The 26,364-nt window shown below is 46.4% G+C and overlaps 1 protein-coding gene across 1 annotated transcript in view; it reads left to right on the top strand.

The window, feature by feature from the left end:
• The first annotated feature begins 257 nt into the window (after positions 1–257).
• Positions 258–26,364, top strand: part of ONECUT1 (one cut homeobox 1) — a 38,407-nt gene continuing 12,300 nt past the window's right edge. The window contains 2 exon segments of the mRNA XM_020893247.2: positions 258–833; positions 836–1,570. Coding sequence (XP_020748906.2) covers positions 467–833; positions 836–1,570 — 1,102 coding nt within the window. The 5' untranslated portion in view covers positions 258–466.

Raw genomic sequence — 26,364 nt, forward strand, 5'->3', positions numbered from 1 at the left:
GCGGTGGCGGCGGCGGCGGCGGCGGCGGCTGCGGAACAGCGGCCAGAGAGTCTGCAACAGTAACCGAGCCATGGCTGGAGCTGGCCAGCGGCACGGACAGGCAGCAGCCGCGGAAGACGCGCGGGCTGCGTCAGGGGAGCCGGGGGCCTCACAATTCTAAGAAGGAGAGGGGCGAGAGGGGGCCAGGGGCGGGAGGGCTGGGGGCACCGCGCTCGCCCAACGGCGCGGATCCTTTTTGGAAATTAATATTAAAAAAAAAAAAAAAAAAAAAGAGGACGCAGAGGGGAAGGTGGGGGCAAGAGGGAAGGCGAGACACTCTGAAAGGGAGACAGAGCCCCACAGAGAGAGGAAGGAAGGAAGGCAACAGTCGCCAGCAGCCGATGTGAAAGCCGGACTGCGTGCGCCCTTCGCCGCCTCTGCCCGGCCTCATCGATGTTGTGTCCGCCGCCCGCTCGCCCAGATCACGATGAACGCGCAGCTGACTATGGAGGCAATCGGGGAACTGCACGGGGTGAGCCATGAGCCGGTGCCGGCCCCTGCCGACTTGCTGGGCGGCAGCCCCCACGCGCGAAGCTCGGTGGCCCACCGCGGCAGCCACCTGCCCCCGGCGCACCCGCGCTCCATGGGCATGGCGTCCTTGCTGGACGGCGGCAGCGGGAGCGGCGATTACCACCACCACCACCGGGCCCCCGAGCACAGCCTGGCCGGCCCCCTGCACCCCACCATGACCATGGCCTGCGAGACGCCCCCAGGTATGAGCATGCCCACCACCTACACCACGCTAACCCCGCTGCAGCCGCTGCCGCCCATCTCCACCGTCTCCGACAAGTTCCCCCCCACCACCACCACCACCACCACCACCACCACCCGCACCACCACCAGCGCCTGGCGGGCAACGTGAGCGGCAGCTTCACGCTCATGCGGGACGAGCGCGGGCTGGCCTCCATGAACAACCTCTATACCCCCTACCACAAGGACGTGGCAGGCATGGGCCAGAGCCTCTCGCCCCTCTCCGGCTCCGGTCTGGGCGGCATCCACAACTCCCAGCAAGGGCTCCCACACTATGCCCACCCGGGTGCCGCCATGCCCACCGACAAGATGCTCACCCCCAACGGCTTCGAAGCCCACCACCCGGCCATGCTCGGTCGTCACGGGGAGCAGCACCTCACGCCCACTTCGGCAGGCATGGTTCCCATCAATGGCCTTCCTCCACACCACCCCCACGCCCACCTGAACGCCCAGGGCCACGGGCAACTCCTGGGCACGGCCCGGGAGCCCAACCCTTCGGTAACCGGTGCGCAGGTCAGCAATGGAAGTAATTCAGGGCAGATGGAAGAGATCAATACCAAAGAGGTGGCGCAGCGTATCACCACCGAGCTCAAGCGCTACAGCATCCCACAGGCCATCTTCGCGCAGAGGGTGCTCTGCCGTTCCCAAGGGACCCTCTCGGACCTGCTACGCAACCCCAAACCCTGGAGCAAACTCAAGTCCGGCCGGGAGACCTTCAGGAGAATGTGGAAGTGGCTGCAGGAGCCGGAGTTCCAGCGTATGTCTGCGCTCCGCTTAGCAGGTGAGCGGCCAAGCTGTTGGGCGCGAGAGCAGATAAGGTATTGGGGAAGCTAAAGGGACCCAAGGAGAAAGGGAAGGACAGCCTTCTGTGCACGCTTCATCCCGTCCTTCTTTCACCGAGGGGGTGGGGTGGGGGGGTTCCTAGGCCTGGAAGAGCCAGAGCGTGGCTCCCGGGAGCAGACAGTCTCTTCCAGGACTCAGTGCATTGGGCTGTGGAAGGTACCGGGAGCTGAGCGGCGCGGCCTGGGTGATTGCGGGGGCGCATTTGTGCTGGGAAACAGCGCAGGAAGCTCGCACAACCATAGGAGGAGAGAAATCCCCACACCTGGATGGATACGATTTGTGCGTCGCTTTTGGGCTTCCGCACTCGGGTTTGGGGAGAGACAGGCGAAACGTGCGTGAAACTGCGCGCAGATGCTGCCAACCAGTATCCCTGGCACATACCTGGGCGCTGCGCTGGAGCGTGCAGGAGCTGCCTGCCAATGTTTATCTAAACTCGCTGCGTTGACTCCCCCCTCCGGCTCTCACTCTAGTGGCTTGGAGAAGGGCAGGGGTCTGGGGAGTGGGGAGCGCTCTCTGGGAGTTTCAGCAAAAGGTTATGGAACCGCGGCGGTGGGTGTGTGGCGCAGATGCTTCCTAAGATTTAGCATGCACTTTGCGCGGGTGACCGACTGTTGAGTCGGAGGCAGACCGTGCCAAGGTCCAGGTGAGGGCGGCCAAGGAACAAGGGGGCTTCTAGCTGAGCCCAGAGACCGCTTTCGTTGCCGATTCACTTAATACGTCTCATTTTGTTTTATTCTTCCGCATGAATTTTCGTCTGAATCCCCATGCAGGGGGTGGGAGTGTGAGAGGAAAAAACCAAGTCTTCGAGCAGAGGTCTCCTGGCCCCAAACCCCGAGGCCCTAGTGTTTCTGAGTTGGGCGGGAAGGTCTTGGTGGCGCTGCATACACACAGCGCCCAGCTCCCCCAGCCTCTCTAGGCCACGGATACCGGGAAGGCTCTGGCCGGCCGACTGGCGGAAGGGACAAGAGACGTCAGCTTGAATCACACGGGGGGCTTCAAGCAGATTCAGCCACCACCTAGGGCAGAGGACAAGCGGAGAGGGAGAGCCGAGGGGAGCTGAGGGTGGACTCGGTTTGCTGAGACCGGGGCTGAGTTGATTGACTCTTGGGTACATGCTGCCGCTCCCCACCCCATCCTAGCCCGGCGCCCTCGCCTGAGTCCTGGAGAAGAAAAAGGTAAAAGCCGGAATGAGGGTTTGTTAATTAACTGATCGTTCTCCATTAATTCGTCCCTGGAGTACGAGAGACAGTCAATCCGCTCAGAGCCGGGGGCACTGAGCCGTTTCACAGTCTAAAATCAAAGCGAGAGGCCAGGGCCCCCTCCCCCGCCTCGCGCGGGCCAATGAGAAGCTCGAGGGGAGCAGGTGCCGGCGTCCCCGCGAGCCTGCGTCTAGAGCCGAGCGGACTCAGAGCACTCCCGGCGTGCGAGCTCCTGTGGCCTAGCTGCCCGAGCGCCTCGCCGCCGGAGCCTCTGCCCCCGCCAGGTTTTCCAGCCCAACCCCGCGCTCGTAGGCTCCAAGCAGTCCCCAGGAGAACTCGTGCAGCCTTCGCCCAGAAGTCTGGAGAGGCTGGGGTAAGGGGACGGGAGGGGCAAGAAAGAGGTTGACCGGGTACCCTCTGGGGCTCCCGCAATTCCATTCTGTAGTTGTGTGTGCAGCCACCAGATCGCCCCCTATCCCATGGGTTGACCGAGACCCCAGGACAGTTGAAGTTCTAGAAGAAACGGCCGAAAAGGCTATTCCTCTCCCTGACTGCTTCGCCTCTACGGGCGCCCAAGGTAGTGCCTTTTCACACGCGCGCACGCCAGGACAGCCTCGAGTCGGGCTTCAGGACCTTTTACCCAGGCGGTGTCCACACAAGCCTCGGTTAGTGGGGTTAGGGAGATGCAAGGAGGGGGTGCAGATGGAAAGCCGTCCCCTCAGGAAAACTCGCTCCACACCCCCTACCTCGTGAAGGCACTTCTTCAGGACTTCAACGACTCTCTTTCCCCAGGGCCTCCTATCTCCCCCTCGAAAGACTGGCTGAGAAGTTAGGTTCAGAGACGACCCGGGAGCCCTGGCAACCCGCCCTGTTGTTCTGTCCTGCAGGAGCAGCGTCCTCTGACCTCCTTGCGTGGGCAGGCCGGGGGAGGTGCGGGCGGCGTACCCACCGGGGCTCTCGGGGACCCGAGTTATCCCAGGGGCCGCTGCCTGGCAGCCAGTAGAGAGTCGTGCTCAGTCCCTGCGCCGAGGCGCGTGGCCTTTTCCTTGGTGAGGTGGGGGTGGGGAAGGAAAATCGGAGACTGTGGCGGAACAGGCGTTTGGCGCCAAACCCCCAGCGAACTCTGCATCCTAAGACCCGGATGGAGAGTCGTCTCTTCCATTTTCCTTTCTTTAACTTCATTAAAGGGGTGGGGCTGGCTGGGATGAGCGTGCTTGCGGAGCCAGCCGGGATCAATCCCATTATGCAGGAAGAACCACGACTTGTTTTTAAGACACCGACTAACAGCGAGCCGTCCTGTTAACATTTTCTTTTAAGGAAAAAAAAAGGGGGCGGGGGGTCAGATTCCTGGGCCGTTCAAATGACCTCTTGTAGGTCCTAACTGCAGGTGACTTCAAACAGATTGCAGGACATGTTGGCCCCAGCGGTGGGACATCACCGCCCCCTCCCCGCTGCCAACTCCGTCCGATGCACAGAGGAAGGTGCCACTTGCAGCTCAGCTCGCCTTTGCATTCAAAGACCCCCCTCACACTCGTTTCTACCCCATTCCAGGCAAGGCCCATCGAGGTCGGTTCCTTGGCTGGGTGGCGGAAGAGTAGCTTCTTCGTGCCCCTCCTGGTACCCCAGGTTCCGGGCAGTTGGCAGCCTGTTTGGAGAGACGCTTTCTCTTCACCAAATTACATCGGCTGGTGGAAGACAGGAGACAGGAGGAAATTTTCACCAAATTAACTACCTTTAAAAAAATCAATATATGTTCCCTCAATGCAGTACTTGCTGCTGCCCCATTTAAGTGCAGAGCAACTAGGCTCACGTTGCGTCCCCTCCCAGGTGGGGAGAGCGGGCTGGGCTGTGCGGGTGGGTGGGCGCCCGCCTCTGACGTGGTCGCCTAATAAGACGGGAGGAGATTAGTTTCCAATTAAAGATTCCAGAAGACTCTGGCCACATTAGGGGAGCTGCCAGTGCAATAAGTGGCTGCAAGTGCACACCCACCAGCGGGCATGGCCGGGAGTCTGGTGCCCAACTCCCGCCCTGAGGCACCTGGAGGCGAAGAAACCTCCAAACTGCAGCGCCCGGGAGCCACACGGGTCTGCAGCACCCAGGACTGCTCCTATTTCCAGGCTGGCACTTGCCTCAGGGCCACCTGGAGAAGGGCAGGGCTGGGGGTGAGGGGGTGGCAGTCTGGCCAGAAGGTGGCCCTGAGAAAAGTCTCCCCTCGGCCAACCTGGGCCATGTTTGCCATAAGTGGCCTTGCGGTCTGGTTGATTGATAACTGGCCCCCGCACAAGTCCATTTGCTTTTTGTTAATATTTATCCCAGCGGGTGACACTTCAACTGTCCCCTCATTTCCCTGGACCAAGGGAGCCAAGCAGAAGGAGTGCATTGCTGGGCCCTGGGAATCCCACTTCCCGAATCCTCGAGGACTCTGGGCCGGGAGAAAAGCCAGGACTGGGCGTGCGGAATGCAGGAGCAGAAGGGTTCCTGGGCCCAAGAGTAGGAGGAGAAGGTGCCAAATGGACTAGTTCCCCCCACGCCCGGGCGGGCGTCTCAGCGCCGCGGGTCTCCGGCAGTGCAGCTGCTCCCAGCCGGCTGTGGCGCGAACAAAGGGCCCGTGGGGCGCGGCGGACCGAGTCAGCCTCGAAGCCTGGGGGCGTCGGGGGCTGGCTGCCGGGGAGGAGGGCCTCTTCCGAAGCTTTCTTGTAGACTCCCTCCAGCGTGGCCTGGGGGGCAGCCAGTTGTCAGGCAGAGGCAGAGTCCCCTCTCCAACTCGGGCCCAATGATCACCTTGCTCCCGGGGAGTTGGTTTGGGACCCCCGACACACCAGCCGAACAGGTCTGGCTCTTGAAGTCCAATCACCAGATGGCTTTGCCTGCACCTTTCTCCCAGTCCATGTCTGAGTCCTGGAGGCCTTGTGATAATAGTTCTCCCTTGCGGTCCCCACTGGGGAACACAAACTCCAGGGAGGAGAGGAGGCAACACATGGAGTTAAGTGTGCATGTGGTGAAGATCACAGCAGATAGTTTGACTAGAGTGGAGGAGACTTGCTGGTCGTTGTGTGGTGACCTGGTGTCGGGGCATTGAGCACGAATGCCAGAGACAATAAACCCTGCGGCCTGTTCCTAGGGCGGTTGGCTCTCCCACCAGCGGGCGCAGCCCCAAGTCAGAGGGCAATCAGGGTCAGTAGAAACCCAATCCTACCATAGCTGTTTTGTACCCGACACTTGGGACGATCTGTGCCAACAACAGCAAGGTTGTGTTGTAGCAGCAGAGCGACTCAAATCCCAGGCTGCATCTTTATCTTCAAGCTTCCAGCGCTCAGTGCCAGGTGGGGAGCTAAACTCCTGCCCTCGATGCCCTCCATCTGGACTCACCTTCCCCCAGTAGCTTAGGGGATCGGGACTGTGCTTCAGTAACTGCGCGCGCCCCCTGCGGGCCACAGGGCCAGGCACCCAGCAAACCTCGGTGCCTCAATCAAATGCGAAGAGAAGAGGCTTTGTTTTAGAGCACTGATGTCCTAGTGATTTTCAACGGATAACTGTTTTGATTGGTAGAGTGTAGTGGAGGGAGGAAAGGATACTTAATGGATCTGTCTTGGTCCTACCCACTTCCTGAGTATTACCCCACTGGTGAGACAAAATCGCCATTCCCCCAAATTATACCCCAACTCTAACCTCTCCAAACAAGATAGCATGTTTGGAATTTATATCCAAATTATACTTTTGCTGCCATATTGAGAATATCAGGGTCACAGTAGAGAAGGTGACCCTGGCAATCTGAAATCAGAGATTGGGTTTCAGGGTGTAGTGAAGGGAGGGTGGATTAGCGTTCCCTTTGTTTTGTTGTTTCCCCTTCCAGCTAACTGGTGGGAGTTAGAAGGCTGCCCTGAGGCTCTGAGCTTGAAGCTCTTTGTTTGCTGTCTGGTGGGATGTGCTTGGAGGCCTGGCAGCCTGAAGCCCCAGTATGGTGTCAGGACCCTGGACAGGGCCCAGTCAGTCCTGTTGTCTGGGTTTCTCTTGCCCTTGGAAAGTGGATAAGATGGCTTTGGTGAGGAAACAAAAACTAACAGCTAATATTTCAAAGTTTATGCGAAATCATGAGGCCCTGCCAGTAGTATCCATGGGCACAATCAAGTAATAATGGAAAAGATCAAACCTATCCTCGTCGATCAGGTGGTTGATCTTTTCTTCCCTCCCCCAGCAGCTTTCTGCATGCATCTGAGTGCACATGCACACCTGCTTATACAATCGGAATTTGAGTCCCTATGGGTGTGACAGGGGTTGGATCATTAAGCTAAAACGTTCAATTCAGTCCCTTTGATCCGTGCTGGGGAAAATCTATAGTCATCTCTAATCTATGAGGTCTTTAAGGAGGTTGTTACATGAGCTGTTTTGATGTCATCATTTCCACATTCATGGCAAATTCAGCTAATCAAACAGATGCTGCTACCCAAAGTTCTCAGAAGAAAGAGTTCTTGCAGAGTATATCGGTAAAATTTATTCTTGATTTCCTTATAAGAAAGAAAATCCTCAAGTCTAGTCAAAGTGGGTAATTAAAAAGGAGGTTCTCGGGTGTCTTTCCTCCAAATACATAGTTAGAATCATTGCCCTTCAAGTAACAGTGCTCAGTGCTCTTTGTAAACTTCACCAGTTTAATATTTTAAGTCAACCAAGGAGCTTAGATGGACAGGATGAGAAATTTCTAATTTCATTCAGTCCCCATAAAAACAGAAGTTTCCACACTCTTGGCAAATCTGAATGGTCCTCAATCCAGAGTACCAACAGAAGGAGAGTCTTATTGAAGTCATAACAGTTAAAGTATAGATTTCCTATAACTTGGGATAAAGGATTCAGCAAGTATTAATTAAATACTATTTTCATTTTGTTTGTATTTAAATAAGATGGGTAAGCACCTTTAAGAGAAGTCATTTCCTGAAAAGTGTCAGCCTTATAGAGTTTAGTAAAAAGGAAAAATCTGATTTCTAATGTGAATTCATTTAATGCATAATCATACATTCCTGTCTTCTATCAATAGATTTGCATAGATTTTTACTTTAAGACAAGTATGCTAATATGAATGAAGCTTAATTTTATTCTGAAATTGTAGAATTGGCTTAAATGACCAGGCCAATCACAGGACAATCTGATTATTTTGATACAAACATATAAATCTGTTTTACCACAGGGGCTGGCTATAGAAACATCCACATTGTGTTCCTCCCCAAAGATGTAATGTGATCATAAAGCTGAAACAAATTAGCTTCCAGAAATTTTCCTCTCCTTTAGGTGAGATAGTCTGATAAGATAACAGCTGAACAGGACAACAGGACAAGACCCTGAAGTTCAACCCACAGATTTGCCTTAGCAAGTGATAAGGAAGTCAGCTGATAAGGAAGGAGCTTGTGTCCATTGTGTACCTATTATTGGTCAGGAACTCTGCTGGGCACATGTGTGTTGTGCTAAGTTGCTCAGTCGTGTCTGACTCTTTGTGACCCCATGGACTGTAGCCCACCAGGCTCTTCTGTCCATGGGGATTCTCCAGGCAAGAATACTGGAGTGGGCTGCCATGGGGATCTCCAGGGGATCTTCCCAGCCCAGGGATCAAGCCCAGTTCTCCCGCATTATAGGCAGATTCTTTACTGTCTGAACCACCATTTAATTCTCCCTGTACCAGTGGCTCCAAAATCTTGCTATACTTTGAACTTATTTAGGGATCTCTTAAAAAATTATTCCTGGCTAAAATCTCAAATATTCTGGGTGTTAGTAGTATAGGGCATGACCTGGGCACTGTGATTTTTAAGAGCTCTGATGTGATTTTAATGTGCAGCAAAGTTTAGGAGCCACTAGTTTATGGGGTAGTTACCATTATTTTCTGGCTTCTCTGTTCAATGAGGTTGAATTACTTAACTGTGGTAACAGAGCTGGAAATCACTGAGACCCTGTGCTCAAATTTCTCAGCTCAAAGCCCAGAACCCCCTTACCCTCCACCCTCTGCCTCAATTACGGGCTCAAGTTTACCAGGTCAGTGGACCAAGAATGTGGAAATGTGTGACCCCCTGTCATAAACACCAACCTGGAAAGTCTCTGCATAATAAAGGTCTTAAAATTAGAGAAAATGTGTCTTCCCTCTGGGAGGCTCAAAGAGAGATACTTGTGGAAACTTCTTTCTTTTTTTTTATTAAGACTTATAAGAGAGATCTTTTATTGCTCCTTTGAAGAAAGAGGGAATGTAAGGCAGTAACAGAGCTAGCCATGGAACTCAAGTCTCCTTATCCATTTGTTCACTTAAACAATTATTGATGGGCAAGACCCATCTCATTAGATGTGTTCTGTGGGTAGGACTAGTCCACTGGGACCCAGCCTGGAGGAGAGCCCAAAGGCCCAAACCTCCCATACTTTCTGGCATTGTTGTTCTGATCTGCACTTGCACAATTATATTTCTTGGCTTCCCATCAGTTCCTGTCTTGCTATTCCAAAGCTTGCCTGCTACTCATGTTTTAGGACTCTGCACTAAAAAATAATAAATTGACTTAAACTCTGTATATATGTTGGCAATCATCCATAGGGTAACTTACAGTTTCCCTCAACCACTGCAAGCTTCCAATTATCTGCATGTTTCTCATCTCCCTTTGCATTCGCCATAGGGTCCTCAGAATCAACAGTTTCTGAAATCGCTGCTTTCGTTTTTGCATTTGGTGATGACCTCATAGTCCCAAAGAGAGGTTGTCAAAGGAACATAATAAACTCTATTCTTTTCACTTTCTTTCCTGTTGTCTTCTAAAAACAGATCAACGGGGGAAATTAAATAAATAAATGAGCGAAACGCGCCACCTAGTGACTCCTGTGCTCACTGCAGGTGAAGTGCGTGAGAGGAGTAGCTAGCGCGATTCGAGTATTGATGGAGTCACAAAAATCGTTCATTAAGGCAATTTAATCTTTGCTATTAAATGTCCTTTCAATTCATTTGGGGTAATTAAGATGCAGTTAAAGTGATTAAATTCTAATTACTTATGCTAGACAAAGACATATTTGTCACACTAATGCGGTTAACTAAGGACTCAGAAAGAAAGTTAACATTTACTTCAAATGATACAACTGGAAAAATCAGTTCCTCTTTTCATCATTAATCCAGTGAGCTGGGTGATTATGTAATGGCACTACAAGCTCATTAAACAGGGGAAGTGCTGATTAAAATGACTGCTGGGAGGAAAACCTGATCCAGGAGTACCATAGTACCCTTTGGTCAGCATTCTTAGCAAAATTACTTGAAGGCCTCTCCCTTCAAGCCCCCGCTCCCACCCCCCCCCCCCAAAGTAATAAGCAGCTCCTGAGTTTTATCCTGACATTAAAAGGGGGATGCTTCTTGGAAAGCTTTTATTGCCAGCCTGCAGACACTGTTAAACCAAAAGATATTTTCAAATGGTAAATGGATTCTTGGGGTAGAGAAGATCAAGGCAAGGGAGGTGGGGAGGGGGATCTCTGAAGTAAACAACTTCAGAATGAAAATTTCCCTTCAGGTTTTTGAAGCCACTACACCCTTCCTACTAAGCAGTCCTTCTCCCCTCCCCAGTTGCTTTTGACTGCCTCTTATGTAAGGACAGATTCCTTTACACACACCGTGCTTGTTATGCACACTCTTAAGAGCATAACACCTGCGTAACAGCTTCAGCTGCAAATTGATCTCTTTTAGAGTTTTTCTACATTCGCATGTAAAGACATCTAAGATTATACACCACCAGCTTACTGGGATTACATTGTATGGATATGTGTAATATCCATAAATAGGTCCTAGCCTCCTATAACAGCTTAATTCTGAGTACTCAGAAGAGGAGGATAAATTGAAATTTCACTGCATTTGCAGTTTGTCTGGGGCTTCCCTGGTGGCTCAGATGATAAACAATCTGCCTACAATGCAAGAGACCTGGGTTCTATCCTTGGATCAGGAAGATTGCCTGGAGAAGGGAATGGCTACCCACTCTGGTATTCTTGCCTGGAGACTCCCATCAGCAGAGGACCCTGGTGGGCTATGGTCCATGTGGTAGTGAAGTCAGACAGGACTGAGCAACTAGCACTTTTTCACTCTTTTTTACTTCCTCACAAAATGGCTTCTTAAGCCCAAACCTATATTTTGCCTGGGGGGATGATCCAAGGATGCGGATGACCAGTCAAAAAATTGGAGATTAATTTCCCTGGGAGATTGGTGTCTTTAAAAACTGTTAAATTTGCCTATTGAAAACCATTATTATGGAGATTGCATCTTTCCCCTATTCATCCCATTGAAATTCAGTATTATTTCTGTTTAGTTCACAAGGAAAGGACCTGAAGATATCAAATTCATCAGTCACTTTTACGTCAAAGAACTACCTTTTAAAAGTAAATTGGCAGTTATTTAAGTATTTACAGAGTCAATTTTAATTTAATAGATTTTTACACCATCTTAAATTACTAAACCAAATAAACACATTTAAAAACCAAAACAAACAAAAAAATTTGGCCTAGACTAAGAATTGAGAGCCCCAGAGACAGGTTCTTATACTAATTAGCTCTGAGAGCTTGTCAAGTCATTTAACCTTTCTGGGCCTCCGTCTCCTTAAATGTAGAATGAAGTATTTGGCCTTAGGGTCCTTCTAGATCCGTGTTCTATGACTGATTGACTTCTATGATGACTGTGTCTCTTACCAGTTTAGTGTTGTGTCCCAAAGTCAGGATTCAACAAGGTGTAAGTCCCTGGGGCCCATCTCTTGGGCAGAGTCTCAGATCAGACTCTTCTATTAGATGGCCAAGAGGAAACACCTGTCCAGTCAGGGGCACTGCATTCTGGCGCAAAAATGCTGCCGCTTAAGGATGCAATTCCTGGGTCCTAACAATACAAGTGGTTGGTGAGGATACAGATCACCAGGAGTTCATGCCCTGCTAGTGGGGATGTAAACTGGCACCGTTGCTTCAAAAGATAATTAGGATTATAAACCTGAACCCATACCTGGACCAGGTCTACTCCTTGGTGTATACCCTAGATAAGCTGGCAGATGCTCTTGAAGATGAGTACAAGGATGGTTAACAGCACTATTTCTAAGAGCAAACAACCAGAAACATCCCAAAAGTCCACTGATGAGGAACATAGGAATAAATTGTGATATATTCATATTAATGCAGGAGTATATTGTGATGAAAATGAATGAGCCACAGCTATACACCACAGCATAGTTAAGTCTTAGGAACAATGTTAATTAAAAAAAAAAAGAACAAGTTACAAAAGGTCACACCAGAACAATACTGTTTTTACAAGGCTCAAAAGCAAGCAATGCTAAACAATTTACTGTTTAGAGATATATAAGTATGTGTAAAAACAAATAATAAATTCAAGTTCCTAAGAGTGGTTACCTCCAATAGGAGTAGGTCAAAGATGGAAGGAGAGAACACCTTTGTAGCTTCCCAAACAGTAGTTATTCTGGTTCTTTTGTCATGTCTGCCTTCACCTGTGTTCATTTTGTTCCTGGGCTTCCTGTCTTAAATACATATGATTTTTAAGAGGTAACTATTATGTAATTTTAACTTTTAGGAGGAAAAAGATTGTTTCTGTCTGGTTCCCCAACCCAAACAACTTGGACCAAACAAACCCCAGGACATTTGAGTTGTTATTTACACAGTTCTTAGCCCTGTACTAAATGTCAGCCCTCTTAGGAATTAGATTTGACCAGTTATGGACAGGGCATAAGATGTGAAAGAGGAAACTTCACTAGATCTGAAGAGAGTGGTTCTTTCTTTATTCGTCTGAGCACCAGCATAACAACGCTGTGCTGAATACTGGGGATAGTGTGTACAGAGACATTTTTGGAACTCATAGTTGAGTGGGGAAGAGAGACAAATAGCTGTTAAATGTAACTAAAGAAGTTACATTTTTGTGCCAAAACAAAAGGTTTGGAATGTGATGAAAGGATAGTTTTGAAGATTTAGAAAAAAAATTGGACTTGGTCAGAAATAGAGAAAGAGGTTTTCAGGCAGAGGGAGCAACACTATCTGTTCACAGCCTGGCTGGAACCCCTTTGCAGAAGATTTAGTGGATGTGAGTTATTATATAGCTGGAAGCTTGTTTCTTCCCCAGCACAACTGAAAGACACTGTACCTTTCTATCAATAACAAAAGTGTCCTCCAAGTCTGTAGTTTTTTGTAGAGGGGAGGGGTGGATGCAGAGTTTCGTATTCCTCAAATCAGGTCGGTGGCTGGCAGAGAAGTGGGAAGAAAATATGTGCCGATTAAAAAGTCTTTCAGGTGATTCTAATGTAACTCCAAGTTGAGAATTAGAACATTGATATTTAGTATTACAATATATAAAATAAACAAGGATCTAATGTATATAGCACAGGGAACTATATTCAATATCTTCTAATAACCTATAGTGGAAAAAAATCTGAAAAAGAAAATATATATATATGTGTATATATATATATGTATGTTTATATATATATATATTTAACTGATTCACTTTGGTGCACATCAGAAACTAACACAACATTGTAAATCAACCATAGTTTAAAAAAAGAGTATTGATATTGAGACTTTAAGAGTAAATGACTTTATTTTTGCCCCTTTATTATTTATTTTATGCTTTTCTCTGGAATGACATATATAGTTCTGTAGTTATATATATTTTAGTGACACATAATATTATTATATAACATGTATTATATTAATACCATTTTATGATATTTTATCTCTTTTGAGATAAAAGTTCACTCAAAAATTCAATATTCCTATTGGAATGTTGTATCCATACTTTCCTCTGTCTGAAAAACTCTTACTGTTCACTGGGTCCTTACTACTCAAGTGTGTTTCTTAGCGCAACAGCAGAACTTGTAAGAAATGCAGACTCTCAGGTTCCCCCCTGGACCTACTGAATCTGAACCTGCATCTTGACAAGATCCCCAGAAGATTCATGTGCACATTCAAGTCACCGAGGGTCACATTACATCATTCAGAAGGTCCATTTTCCTTCATTAGCCCTCATGCTATTGGAGGGCCTCCTATGTGCAAGTTCAGTTCAGTTCTGTTCAATTGCTCAGTCGTGTCCAACTCTTTGCAACCCCATGGACTGCAGCAGTCTTCCCTGTCCATCACCAACTCCCCAGATGTTGCTCAAACTCATGTCCGTTGAGTCAGTGATGCTGTCCAGCCATCTCATCCTGTCGTCCCCTTCTCCTCCTGACTTCAATCTTTCCCAGCATCAGGGTCTTTTCCTATGTGCAAGATGCTGGGCTAAGTGCTGGGGCCCAAAAGTCATATCCTATAGGAGCTCACAGAAGGATGAGTATGGGTAAAGAATTACTTACAGTGTCCCTGATGATCTCTGGGATAGGTAGGAGTACAGTTATGTGGGAGCAGGGAGGACACTGGAAAAAAGACTGGAAAGGGAGTACATAGTTGTATGTCTGTACAGTCCAAGGGACTGGAGTCTGTGACAGCAGGAGCTGAAGGAAGCTGTGGCCTCTATTGGAGTGAAGTTGTCAGGCTTGTGCTTTTGAAAGCCAGCCTAGTGTGAACCAATGGGAGAAGCAGCAGCAGCAGGGGACTAACTAGGAGGGGTGGCAATAGATGATGAGGGTCACGTTGTACACCGCTGTCAGCAGGGGCAGAAATGTTTCTTTTCAGGTTTTTTCCATTATAGGTTTCTATAAGACATTGGATACAGATCCCCATGTTATACAGCATGTCTTTACTGTTTATCTATTTTATATATAGTATTGTGTATCTGTTAACCCCAAACTCCTAATTTATCCCCCCATACTGTTATTCCCATTGGTAACCATAAATTTGTTTGCCCTGTCTGTGAGTCGATTTCTGTTTTGTAAACAAGTTCATTTGTATCATTTTTTTTTAAGATTCTACATATAAGTGATATTATATATTTGTCTTTCTCTGACTTACTTCACTTAATGTGATATCTCTAGGTCCATCCCAATGGCATTATTTCCTTCTTTATGGCTGGGTAATGTTCCATTGTATACATGTACTACATGTTTTTAGACACTTAGGCAGCTTCCATGTCTTAGCTGTTGTAAATAGTATTGCAATGAACATAGGGGTGCATGTATCTTTTCAAAACAGAGTTTCCTCTGCATATATGCCTAGGAGTGGGACTGCAGGATTACATGGTAGCTGTATTTTTAGTTTTTTAAGGAACCCCCATACTGTTCTCCATAGTGGCTGCACCCACTTACATTCCCACCGACAGTACAGGAGGATTCCTTTTCCTGCACACCCTGTCCAGCAATATTATTTATAGACTTCTTAATGATCATCTAATGCTTTTAAAACATAACTTCTTTGTACAAGTATTACTACTAATCAAGAAAAAAAGGTGACAAGAATTACCCAAAAGCATAGGAAATCCTCATTTTTGTGAATATCCTTCCAATCTTTCCTCAATGGGATGATCCATACATACTATGTTACAATTTTTTAAATTAAAATCCCTTTTGTTACCAAATTTATGATAGAATATTTGAAAATACACGGAAGAATAATGGAGACAGGAAAACCCCCCAGTAATTCCACCATCCCTGCCCTCTCCCAAATACCTCATGCATCACACTTACTCATTTAGCAGATTTGTATAGCTAGGATGTTTAGTTTGCAAGACATCAAAGAGTCAAAGCCCTCCCCCTACTCCTGGAGCAGTTTGGGTCAGAAAACATTCTGCACATTGTGTTTTACAGCTATGCTATAATTTAACCAACCCCCTATTTGTGGATACTTAGGTGGTTCCATAAATTGATTGGGCAAACATAAATTTTATGATTAATATTTTAGAAGTATCATAATTTATACAACCTCTCCAACAACCTTTCCTGTCATTGGACATTTCAATGATTTCAGGTTTTTTGTTTTATTTTGTTTTTGCTATTAGAAATCAATGACATAACAGTCAGCAATATTATATGTAAAACTTTTGTGAATATTTTCCTTTTTCAAAAATATTTTTTCTCTAATAACTTTGAAAAATATGAAACACTATAAACAATACAACAGAATCAAATCATCCATAATTCTGTAACCCAGAAATGATACCTGTCTATGTCTTGGTTTGTTTCTTTCTAGGTTTTAAAAGTACATAAATAAAATACATTTTTAATTTTAATTTTTCACAAAATTAAGCTCATCAAGAGTTAACAATCTAACTTATCTCAATGTAAATATTAATCAAAAGCATGATTTAAGATTTTATTTGAAAATTTCAAATTTTTCAAATGATACAAAAATAGAATAGTACAAAGAGCATGTACTATTTACCCACCAGTTAACTAATTGTTACCATTTTATCCCATTTGCTTTATCATTTATGCACCTATGCTCTCTCTCTGTCTGCCAATTTCTCTCAATCTCTCTTTCTCTCACTCTCTCATATGCACAGAAATGTTTTCATGAGCCATTTCAGAGTATATTACATACATCATGGCCCCTCACTCCTATGTACTTAGGAATGTATTTCCAAGAGTACAGATCTTTCCTCTGTAGCCACAGTTCACTTTTTTGTCCACTGATAAGATTATGCAAATATCCTCAGTTCAGTTCAGTCGCTCAGTCGTATCCGACTCTTTGCGACCCCGTGAATCACAGCACACCAGGCCTCCCTGTCCATCACCAACTCCCAGAGTTTATTCAAACTCATGTCCATCGAATCGATGATGCCATCCAGCCATCTCGTCCTCTGTCATCCCCTTATCCTCCTGCCCCCTGTCCCTCCCGCATCAGGGTCTTTTCCAATGAGTCAACTCTTTGCATCAGGTGGCCAAAGTATTGGAGTTTCAGCTTCAGCATCAGTCCTTCCAGTGAGCACCCAGGACTTATCTCCTTTAGGATGGACTGGTTGGATCTCCTTGCAGTCCAAGGGACCCTCAAGAGTGTTCTGCAACACCACAGTTCAAAAGCATCAATTCTTCGGCACTCAGCTTTCTTCACAGTCCAACTCTCACATCCGTACATGACCACTGGAAAGACCATAGCCTTGACTAGACGAGCCAAATATCCTACTACTCATCAAAATTCCCCCCAGATTTAGCAACTATTGATTCTTGCCTGACCTACTCTTCATTGCTACGGCTTCAAAATGATTTTCCATCTCTGGTTTCCTGCCTTGTTTGACAGTCAGCTCTTGGCTTTCTTCTGTGAGCAAGAACCCCTTCTCTCTCATTTACTTACCCATTTGTTATTGGTGTGGATTCACACATTCCTTCTTTCCCAGTGGTTTCCAATTCAGTTCTGTACATACCTATTTTGGTACTCTCAAGCTTTCTCAGATTTGACAGTGAGAACCCCTTTAATCTGGCTCGTGTGTTCTTGTGACAAGCTTCTGTCTTTTCCTTCTCCTTGCCCTCCTTCTCTGTATCTTTTTTTTTTTTCCTTTAAACTTCATGGCATTCTTTATAAGATGTTCCAAGCCCTAGAGTCTACCTCTTCTTTGATGAGCCATGGCTTATTGTGGTGAGGAATGGTGTTAGAGACCAAGAAGGCCTAGGTACTAAGTGTGCTCATGGCTACCAGGGTGACTTTGTTTTCTAGCCCTCACAGAAAAATCCAGGGGGGGAAAAATGTATGTATATTTATGCACACACACATACATATGCACTCATGCATATATAATATACATGTGCACCTAAACCCAAATGGCACAGTGGTAAAAAATCCACCTGCCAGTGCAGGAGATGCAAGAGACGTGGGTTTGATCCCCGGGTCAGGAAGATCCCTTGGATGAGGAAATGGCAACCCAGTCCAGTATTCTTGCCTGGGAAATCCCATGGTCAGGGAAGCCTGACAGGCTACAGTCCTGGTCTCGTAAGTCGGACACAACTGAGTGACTGGGCATGAAAGCACACACATAAACATGCTTACATACATATTTTTAAAATCATGAATTTGCACGAGTACCTCCACATCTAACTGCAATATATCCCCATAGGATTTTTTCTTGCCTACCCACATTCCATAATTGTATGTCCCTTCCTGTACAGCGAGAACCCTATTACCCAATAACTTATCCACCCCTCCAACCCACATGCAGTTACTCATTTGCTCAATCCTGTAATACATCCAAAATCATTTCAAAATTGCTTCACCCATACCCATAAAATAAATATACCCACTTAAAATGTTTGCTCTAGTATTTATTTGCAGTTCTTCGCCCATACATATGCCCCAACATCACTTGGGAACTCGTTAGAAATCCTACTAGGAAAGAGCTCAGTAATCTGAGTTCTTACAAGCTCTCCAAGTGATTCTAAAGCATGTTAAAGTCTGAGAAGCCCTGCCTGAAATATGTGGAACAGGTTTATAATATGTGTATGTACCTTTGTGCCAACATGTTATTGTGTACAATAATACTTTAAAATACCCTAAATGTAACAAACATAAAACAGGTCCAGTGAAGACTCATCAGGGTCCTTTTGTCAGCGTGGGTGTGGAAGTGTGAGATAAAAGAAGACAAGCCCCCAGTTCTTTGTTTCTGCTCCTTCGCCAGCCTGGTGGAGGAAGAGGAAGGTATGGGTGTGAAGTACCCTCATTTTCCAGAGGGGGTGCTCTTCAGCTCCACAGTTGCCGCCCCACTGCCCTTCAGCATTAGGAAGTTCTATCAGTTAATGACAGAATCTCCTCCAACTTTATTCCAAACTACCTGGGAAACCTGGGAAGATGTATGTTTGTGAATCCCATTCTCTCAGAGAATCTAATTCAGTAGGGTTAGAATAGGGTTCTGGAATGTGCATTTTGAACAAGCCTCCCCTTCATGCTCCCAGATGACGTTGATATATTTGACCCACATCTTACAGTTTCTGCTCTGGACTCTAGACCCTAGTCACTCAGAGGACCATGCTGGACCAGAGACTGAGTAGCCAGAAACTGAAAAATTGTTAAATGTGCAGAGTCTCAGACTCTGCCCTGACCAGCCAGATCAGAATTTTCATCTTAATAAGATGTCCAAATGACTCAAGTTTATGAACTCAAGTTTGAGAAGCACTGATTTAGAATAGTGGCTCTCAGCCACTATTCGCTACATGTTAGAATCACCTGGGGACTTTAAAAGGATTGTGTCTTGGATGGCTCCCCATTTTCTATGGAGCCACATCCAACTTATTTATCCAACAAGGATGCTGAGTATGCCAGAGTAATAATCTGCAGTCTACTCTGACAGAACTCATTGTTTCCTAGTGAGAGAGATGGGTAGATAATAAGTAATTTTCTGGGGAGCTCTGTGGGCATAGGAGACCACAGTTCTCCCTAGATGAGACAGGGGATGCAGAAGCCTTGATACAAAGTGAGATGCTTGAGCTAGGCCTCGAGCTAGGGAAAAGAAAGAGGACATTCTGGGTGAGGAAACAGCTTGAGCAAAGGAATAGAAGTGTGAACATTCACAGTAGATTTAGGACTGACTTCTGAGTAATGTGACTTAGTATGGATGGTGGGTGGGCAGCTATGGGAAGTGAGGTGAGAACAATGGTTGGGATCAGAACGTCAAGGTCCTTGAATCTCATGATGAAGCAGCCACCAAGGACTTTCTCTCAGGCTTTCTGGAGACCCTTGTGAGGCCAACTGTGTGATACATGTGTCATTGGAAGAATAGCATTTTCAACTGACTCTGCAGATGACTTTCTGGAAATGAAAACAAGGAAAACCACTAATTTAAAATTAACTGTGAGAAATGTCTGATGACCAAGCAAAAAGTCAAAATTGTAGGTTATTTTTAAAGGAGTTCCATTTTAGAACTTTCAATTGCTGTGAAATTGTGAAGTGTTATATATGGCTATTAATTAAAGAAATGGGATCAATAAGCTAAGACTTACAATTCACAATGGGCCTGCATGAGATAATAATGCATAATAAGCATGTAATTCATCAGGTCTGCCATTTGTTGTGACTGTTTTGCAGAATCAACATCATAACTAGGGCATCGATATCACATATTTCCAATTATCGGGACCCAAACTATTGAGGGGCTCTACCAGTTACTGTCAGCAGCTGTACATTTCAGTCGATTCTGTTCCATCCCTCCCATGCTCAGCCAGCCTCTGCCCTCCTTTGGTCATAAAGTCCAACCTCTTGGGCTACAGCTCTGGAGCCTTCTTTAGAAAAGAGAAATTGATGGAAGTGTTTTGGAGGATTCCAGGAGGACTCCAGGCAGCACATGGGTGGGAAGGCAGGTCTGTGTCCTGAACAGCTCAGGTATAGAAAGAAACAGGGTGGAGAGGTGAGAGGGTTGGGCGACTTTGCCAGCCTGAATTTGGTGCAGCAGACCTCTCTTGACTCTAGCTGCTCTCCATCTTTCCTTTGCTTTGGGTCAGCTCAGGTTTCTGCTTCCTCTCAGAACCGATATCCACACAGAGACAGCCTCTAGTGTTCTTCTGTGCCCCTACTGAGACTAGACACCCTCTGGCCCCTCTCCCAGGCCAGCGTGGGTCTTGAATCCCTTTCGCTACCTGGGCTTCCTCTGTCTCAACTTGCGTGCAACCCACCTTCCTGGGTGGGCCAATGCAGTCCTTTCTGCCTGCTTCCTGGTTAGCCACCTGCTTCTGCTCCACTCACCATGGCTCTGGGTTCCCTAGGCTCCCCTCACCAGCTGCTCCTTCCCTATTTAACCATCCTGGGGAAAGATTTCATGTGTCCACTGTGTTGCATCTGCTTCCAGGGCACAGTGGAGTTGGAGGTCCCCAGGTTAACCATCTGTGTGCCCATAGGCAAGTTACCTCACCTCTTTAACACTGTTTCTTCACTTATAGAAAAAGACATACTCTCCATTTCTACCTCCCCTGAGTTCTGTGGGATCACATGGGAAGGTTTAATGGAGGTGTTTTAAGCGCTATAAAGCATGGTACAGGGGTAAGCTACAGCGATCATCCTTGACTAGGAACATCCGCTCTTTCCATGTTCGTATGGTGTTTCATACATGTGCCCAGAAGAGTTTTCATAGGTGCTTGAGCTACCCACAAAGTCATAGACAGCAGCAAAACTCACCTGTGTCCAATAGGTTGTACTGTCCCCACCTCCCTCTCCTGGGCATCATCATTACCAAATAGTCCATGCAGGTGTTCCCCTCCCGTATAAAGGCTGCCCTTGGCCATATCAGTTAGAACTCACTGGAGTTGCTTTCCAAATTGTAATTTATACTGTGGGAAGGATAAATTTGCTGCTTAAGAGCTGTCCCATCCCCAGAACAGCGAGGGGCCTGGCTTATAAAAAGTATGCACAGGACAGTAACTTAACACAAAGCAAAGCAGCTAACATGATAGCCCAGCACTCCTGCAGTCTGAGCTCTAATCCTGAAGCTGTATGGCCCACCCATTGACTCTCTGATCTCCACAAGGTGGGTGCCAGCCTGTTAAATGGGCTCAGGAACCTCCCATATTCACTTCCCTAGTTCCCCCATTCTTGTCTTTTTGAAAAATGTTTATTGGAGTATAGTTGATTTACCATGTGTGTTACCCATTCTTGTCTTACTGAAGTCTGTGCTATTTGCATGCTTCCTCCTCGAACATGTATTGTCTTGTAGAGTTTACTTTGAAAAGCAGCTTCAGCTGTCAAGAGACAGTGTTTGGGGGCTCAGTAGACATGAACAGCAACGCCACCATCCCTGTTAGTCCAGGAGAGGTTTCCTCTCCATGGCATGTGGGCAGTGAGAGCAGAGGGCTCACCCTGTATGTGTGCCCAGCTACTTCTTTCTTAAATAGGTTTACTGAGAAATAAGGACTTCCCAGCCTGCGCTAGTGGTAAAGAACCCACTTGCCAATGCAGGAGACATAAAAGACATGGGTTCGATTCCTGGGTCAGGAGGATCCCCTGGAGGAGGTTATGGAAACCCACTCCAGTATTCTTACCTGGAGAAGTCCCATGGAAAGAGGAGCCTGGAAGACTATAGTCCACAGGGTTGCAGAGAATCAGGCATGACTGAAGTGACTTAGCATGCACTCACTAAAAAATAATTTACATACTATACAATTTACCCATTTAAAGGGTGTAAGTCAGTGGTTTTTAGTATACTCACAGAGCTGTGCAATCTTAACAATTTTAGAACCTTTTTATCTCCTCCCCAAAAAGAAAGCCTCTATCCATTAGCAGTCCTTTGCATTCCACGCCCCTCACTACCTACTCAGCCACAGGCAACCACCCACTACTTTCAGTCCCTATGGATTTGCCTATTCTGGTCCCGCTCCTTTTTTATCGCTTTTCCTACCCATGAAGTCCCAAACTCCCTGAGCAGGATGTGCGAGGAAACCCCTGCTGACTCGGTCAGGAATCTGGGTGGAATTTCAGTCTGTGCTTCTTGCCCTCCCCATGCACCCTGCTGGTCCTGGAGACCCTGGAGCAGGAGAGGAGCAGCTGCCTGGACCCTCCTCCAGCTCCAGGCCAGGCCTTCCCTGAGTGATGTGGGACATCGCAGGGTCACCTACTTAAGAGGACTTGGCTCTGCAGGTTGCAGTTTTCAGCTCTGTCGGCAGCCTTCAGGGGGAAGACACTGTGTCTCTAACAGGCCCCTGATAAAGTGCCACACTGTCTTGAGATGACAGGGCAGTTTCATGGTGCCCTGGAATCCCAGTCCTTCCCCTTTCTGCTCCCTGGCCCACCTCCCCTCAATCACGATAGGACAGCACTCTTGAGCAGTTGTATGGAGGCGGAAAGTACATGGCTATAGTATAAGGACTCTCAGGGTAAAAGCCAGGTGTGATTGGGGAAGCTGTAGGCATACGGTCTCCTTCCTCAGTCCCATAGAATCAGACCACCAAATAAGTCTGATTTGAATCAGCCAAGTCTGGTTCTGTCTTGGCACCCCTCAAGTTCTTTCATCCTGCCTCTCTAGAGGTCTCCATCCAAACATTGAGGCCAAAACTGTTCTCTCCTCAAGTTGAGTCCCAAATTTCCTATTAAATGTCATGCTTCACCAAGCTATTGCTAAAATTAAATAACGTCTCTAAAGTAAGAGACACACAGCTTATCCTTCATCTGACTCCATCCTCATCTTATTCTAGTGGATACTGTGGCTTGTTGGTCACTTGTCCGTTTGTACATCTACCACCCCCACCAAACGCACACAGTTCTCCATACTCCTCCTTAGTGTAACTGAGAAAAGTGAAAATTTCCTAGAAGACCTTTTCGAATTGTCATTACAACTTATGAAGTTCAGCTTTCTGGTCCCACCTGGTAATACTCTTCACTAGCCACACACGGCTCGGTCCCTTCCCTACTTCCTCTGCAGCTGCTCCGCCCAGAGATCTGCCCTCCCCACCACCTGCCAGGAGGGAGAAGACGGCGGTGGCACCGGGATATTCTGAGAATAGAGGGGAGGGGGTCAGGGAGGGGGCCAGCTAGAGTGAACGGTTCAACCCTCTCACTTCTCCAGCTGCCCGCTTAGGACATAGAAATCTGAACTGTGTGTCTTCTCCCTGGAGTGATATTAAAAGCTCTTTACTCACATCAAGTCATAGGGCTGTACCCAGAAGGAATTGTAAAGTTTTTAGTCAAATTCCTTCATTATTATACAGTTAAGGAATGCGGACTAGCCTAGTTAAGGGATTTAGCCCAGCCATTCAACTAATTAACGACAGAGCCAGAACCCAAAACTTTCAACAGCTAGAGCATTGCTTCTTTCAGAACCTTTCTCCCTTATAGACTGAGGATATAATGGACACCCTCAGTCTACTTGGGCCCTTGGTGTACTTTCCATAAGTTCACATTGAAACATCCGCTAGTGTCCCCAAGAAGACAACCTCTTCTATTTATCGATAAATAAATGAATTTATTAAATAGATAAATAAATATTTATTTGGCTGCACTGGGTATTAGTTGCAGCATATGAACTGTTAATTGTGGATTGCAGGATCTAGTTCCCTGACCACAACCGAACCTGGGCCACTTGCCTTGGGAGCCCAGAGGCTTTGCCATTGGACCACCCTTGGTGGTCCTCTTTAATCCACAATTCTGTGCTATGTGAAGCAGCCAGCTCTGGGACAGATATACCCAGAACCTCAAGAAGCAAGTTCAGACAGTTTTCCTACAATTTTAATGAAAAATAGACAGTGGCAAAAATATGAAGTACCTATTGTTCAAGGGCTCAGAATGCTTAACTGTTCACAAGGTCTGTGGTTGCTACTGTAGTAATCGTTTTCATCTCTAAGGCTCATAAGTCTGAAGCCACTGTGAAGAATATGAGTTTGTATTAGATCACCTTCATTCAAATAAACATGGATCCGGACTATAAGCAAAACTGGATGCTGTCCCTGCAGAGCCATTGCCTCCTCTTTTTGAGAAGCCAAAAGGATGGAGAAGATAAAATGGAAGAGTCACCACAGTGGTTATATATTCTAAAAGACAGAGTAAGGTTACCTTGGAAATTTTTTAACAGATAATATACAATTTTGGACACCAGAAGAGACACTGCATGGGTTTATTCATGACTCACAGGGCTTTAAAGCCTGCAGGGACCTTAGAACACTGCCTACTCATTGAGAGGATGCAGAAAAAGAGGTCAAGTGCTGTGCCCAAGTTTATACCCCAGGCTAGGGACAGAGCAAAGCCCCAAACCTGCTGTGTAAATTCAGTGTTTATACTTGGCATCTTGATCAGAGAAAAAGAGATCAGGTAATTAATTTGTAAACATCTAGAATATCTCTTAAGCATTTGTCGTTTTAACAGTCATTTCAACAATCAGATCTTGTGTGCATGCTAAGTTGCTTCAGTCATGTCCTACTCTGTGCAACCTCATGGACTGTAGCCTGTTAGGTTCCTCTGTCCATGGGATTCTCCAGGCAAGAATATGAAGCGAGTTGCCGTGCCCTCCTCCAAGGGATCTTCCCGACCCAGGGATCAAACCCTTGACCCGCATCTCTTATGTCTCATGCATTGGCAGGTGGGTTCTTTACTACTAGTGCCACCTGGGAAGCCCATAGCTTATCTTATTTAATGCTTATTCTAATCCTGAGAGGAAAGAAGGCCATTGTCCTCTACCTTGCAGCTGAGTATACTAAGGCTCTAGAAGACAAGTAACTTGCCCAAGATCACACATCCATCAGTGGCCACAGAGCTGGGACTTGAGCCTGTGTCCTGTGAGCTCAGGTTCATTTAAGAAGTTGTTTTATAATTCCATCTGACTTTATAAATGTCTCTCAAGCCCACATGTCTGTGCCTATGTATTTTTTTGAATATGGCACAGCAGGTCTTTTTTGTTGTAATTGTTAAATTAAACTACAGTTGATTTACAATATTGTGTTATTTTCAGATATACAGCAAGGTGCCTACGTATTCCCAAACAGATTCTTGGCAGACTTTTGCACAGCTCAGTCAGCAGTTTAGATGTTGTAAAGTCCTTTGTGTCGTTATATCAGGAAAATGGACATGTTGACACACAAATGCTTGGGTGACAGCTTATTCTAGGATATTACTGTATGCCATGTTTTATAAAGTATATTCTAAAACAGGGCTTTTTCAACTCTGTATAGTGAAGTTTGTCTCTAATTTTCATATGTTCTGGACCAATAGTTTTGATAATACAATAAAAATGTATTACTAGAACAATAATCACAGAATGTTGGAGCAATGTCAAACTGCCGTAAAACTTTCCAATTGTTTATTCTCAATTTTCTGATCTTGCTACAGATCAGTAACAGTTTACAGACCAGCATGGGTCTGGCAACCAGATTTTGAGAGACATGGTTCTAAGCAACACCATTCCTGAGAGAATCTCTGAGTAAAAAGAGTTGCTTAATCAAATAAGTTTGAGAGACCCCATAAGCTAGAACGCATCAGTGTGTATTAGCATGTTAAAGGCTCTGAGAAGTCCTGCATTAAAGAAGCTTGCTTAATCATTAACTCAGCATTTCCCAAACTGCCTGACCTCAAAACTTATTGTTCATGGAATGCCTTTCAACATCTTTCAGAATTCATATTTCTTGAAATACCCTTAGTTCTCTCCTTTCAACTCTGGGCAAAGCATAGGCGAATGCCTGAGATGAAAGCTTGTCCTTTGCCCACGTCCTCATGCATTGCCTTTAAAAAAACAATTTTTTACAATCTTTTATTCTTGTGATACACAAAATCATTCTCTGCCTTTTACTATCTTCCATACAGTACTTCCATATACTGGTTCTGTCTCCCACACAGTACTGACTGTAGGGGACCTGGCTCCCAGAGAAGATCAAAATCACCTGAGACAGCCCCATTACACTTGGCCCCTGCATCCTGCAAACATATCTACTTGCCCACCTTCATGGAGGTGACTTTGTGACGAGTCTTCTTCCTCTTCAGGACTGCCTTTTGCATGTAACAGGAATCTTCTTCCCTTTAGTCTAGTTCTGTGATAACTACTCTATTTTTAGTGAAAACTATATACCCACACAAAAATATAATATTCTCATAAAACACATGCAATACTGTTCCCTAAGCAGTGGTTCCTATTGTCAGACTTTATTCCCACTTTCTCATTCTCTCTCTCCGTCCACTGCACACTTTTATGGACCAGTTGCTGGTTTCCAACCTTATATTAGGTAATCTCTGGGGCTTCCCTGCT

This window comes from Odocoileus virginianus, chromosome 6 (genome assembly GCF_023699985.2).
Source record: "Odocoileus virginianus isolate 20LAN1187 ecotype Illinois chromosome 6, Ovbor_1.2, whole genome shotgun sequence".
Taxonomy (NCBI): domain Eukaryota; kingdom Metazoa; phylum Chordata; class Mammalia; order Artiodactyla; family Cervidae; genus Odocoileus; species Odocoileus virginianus.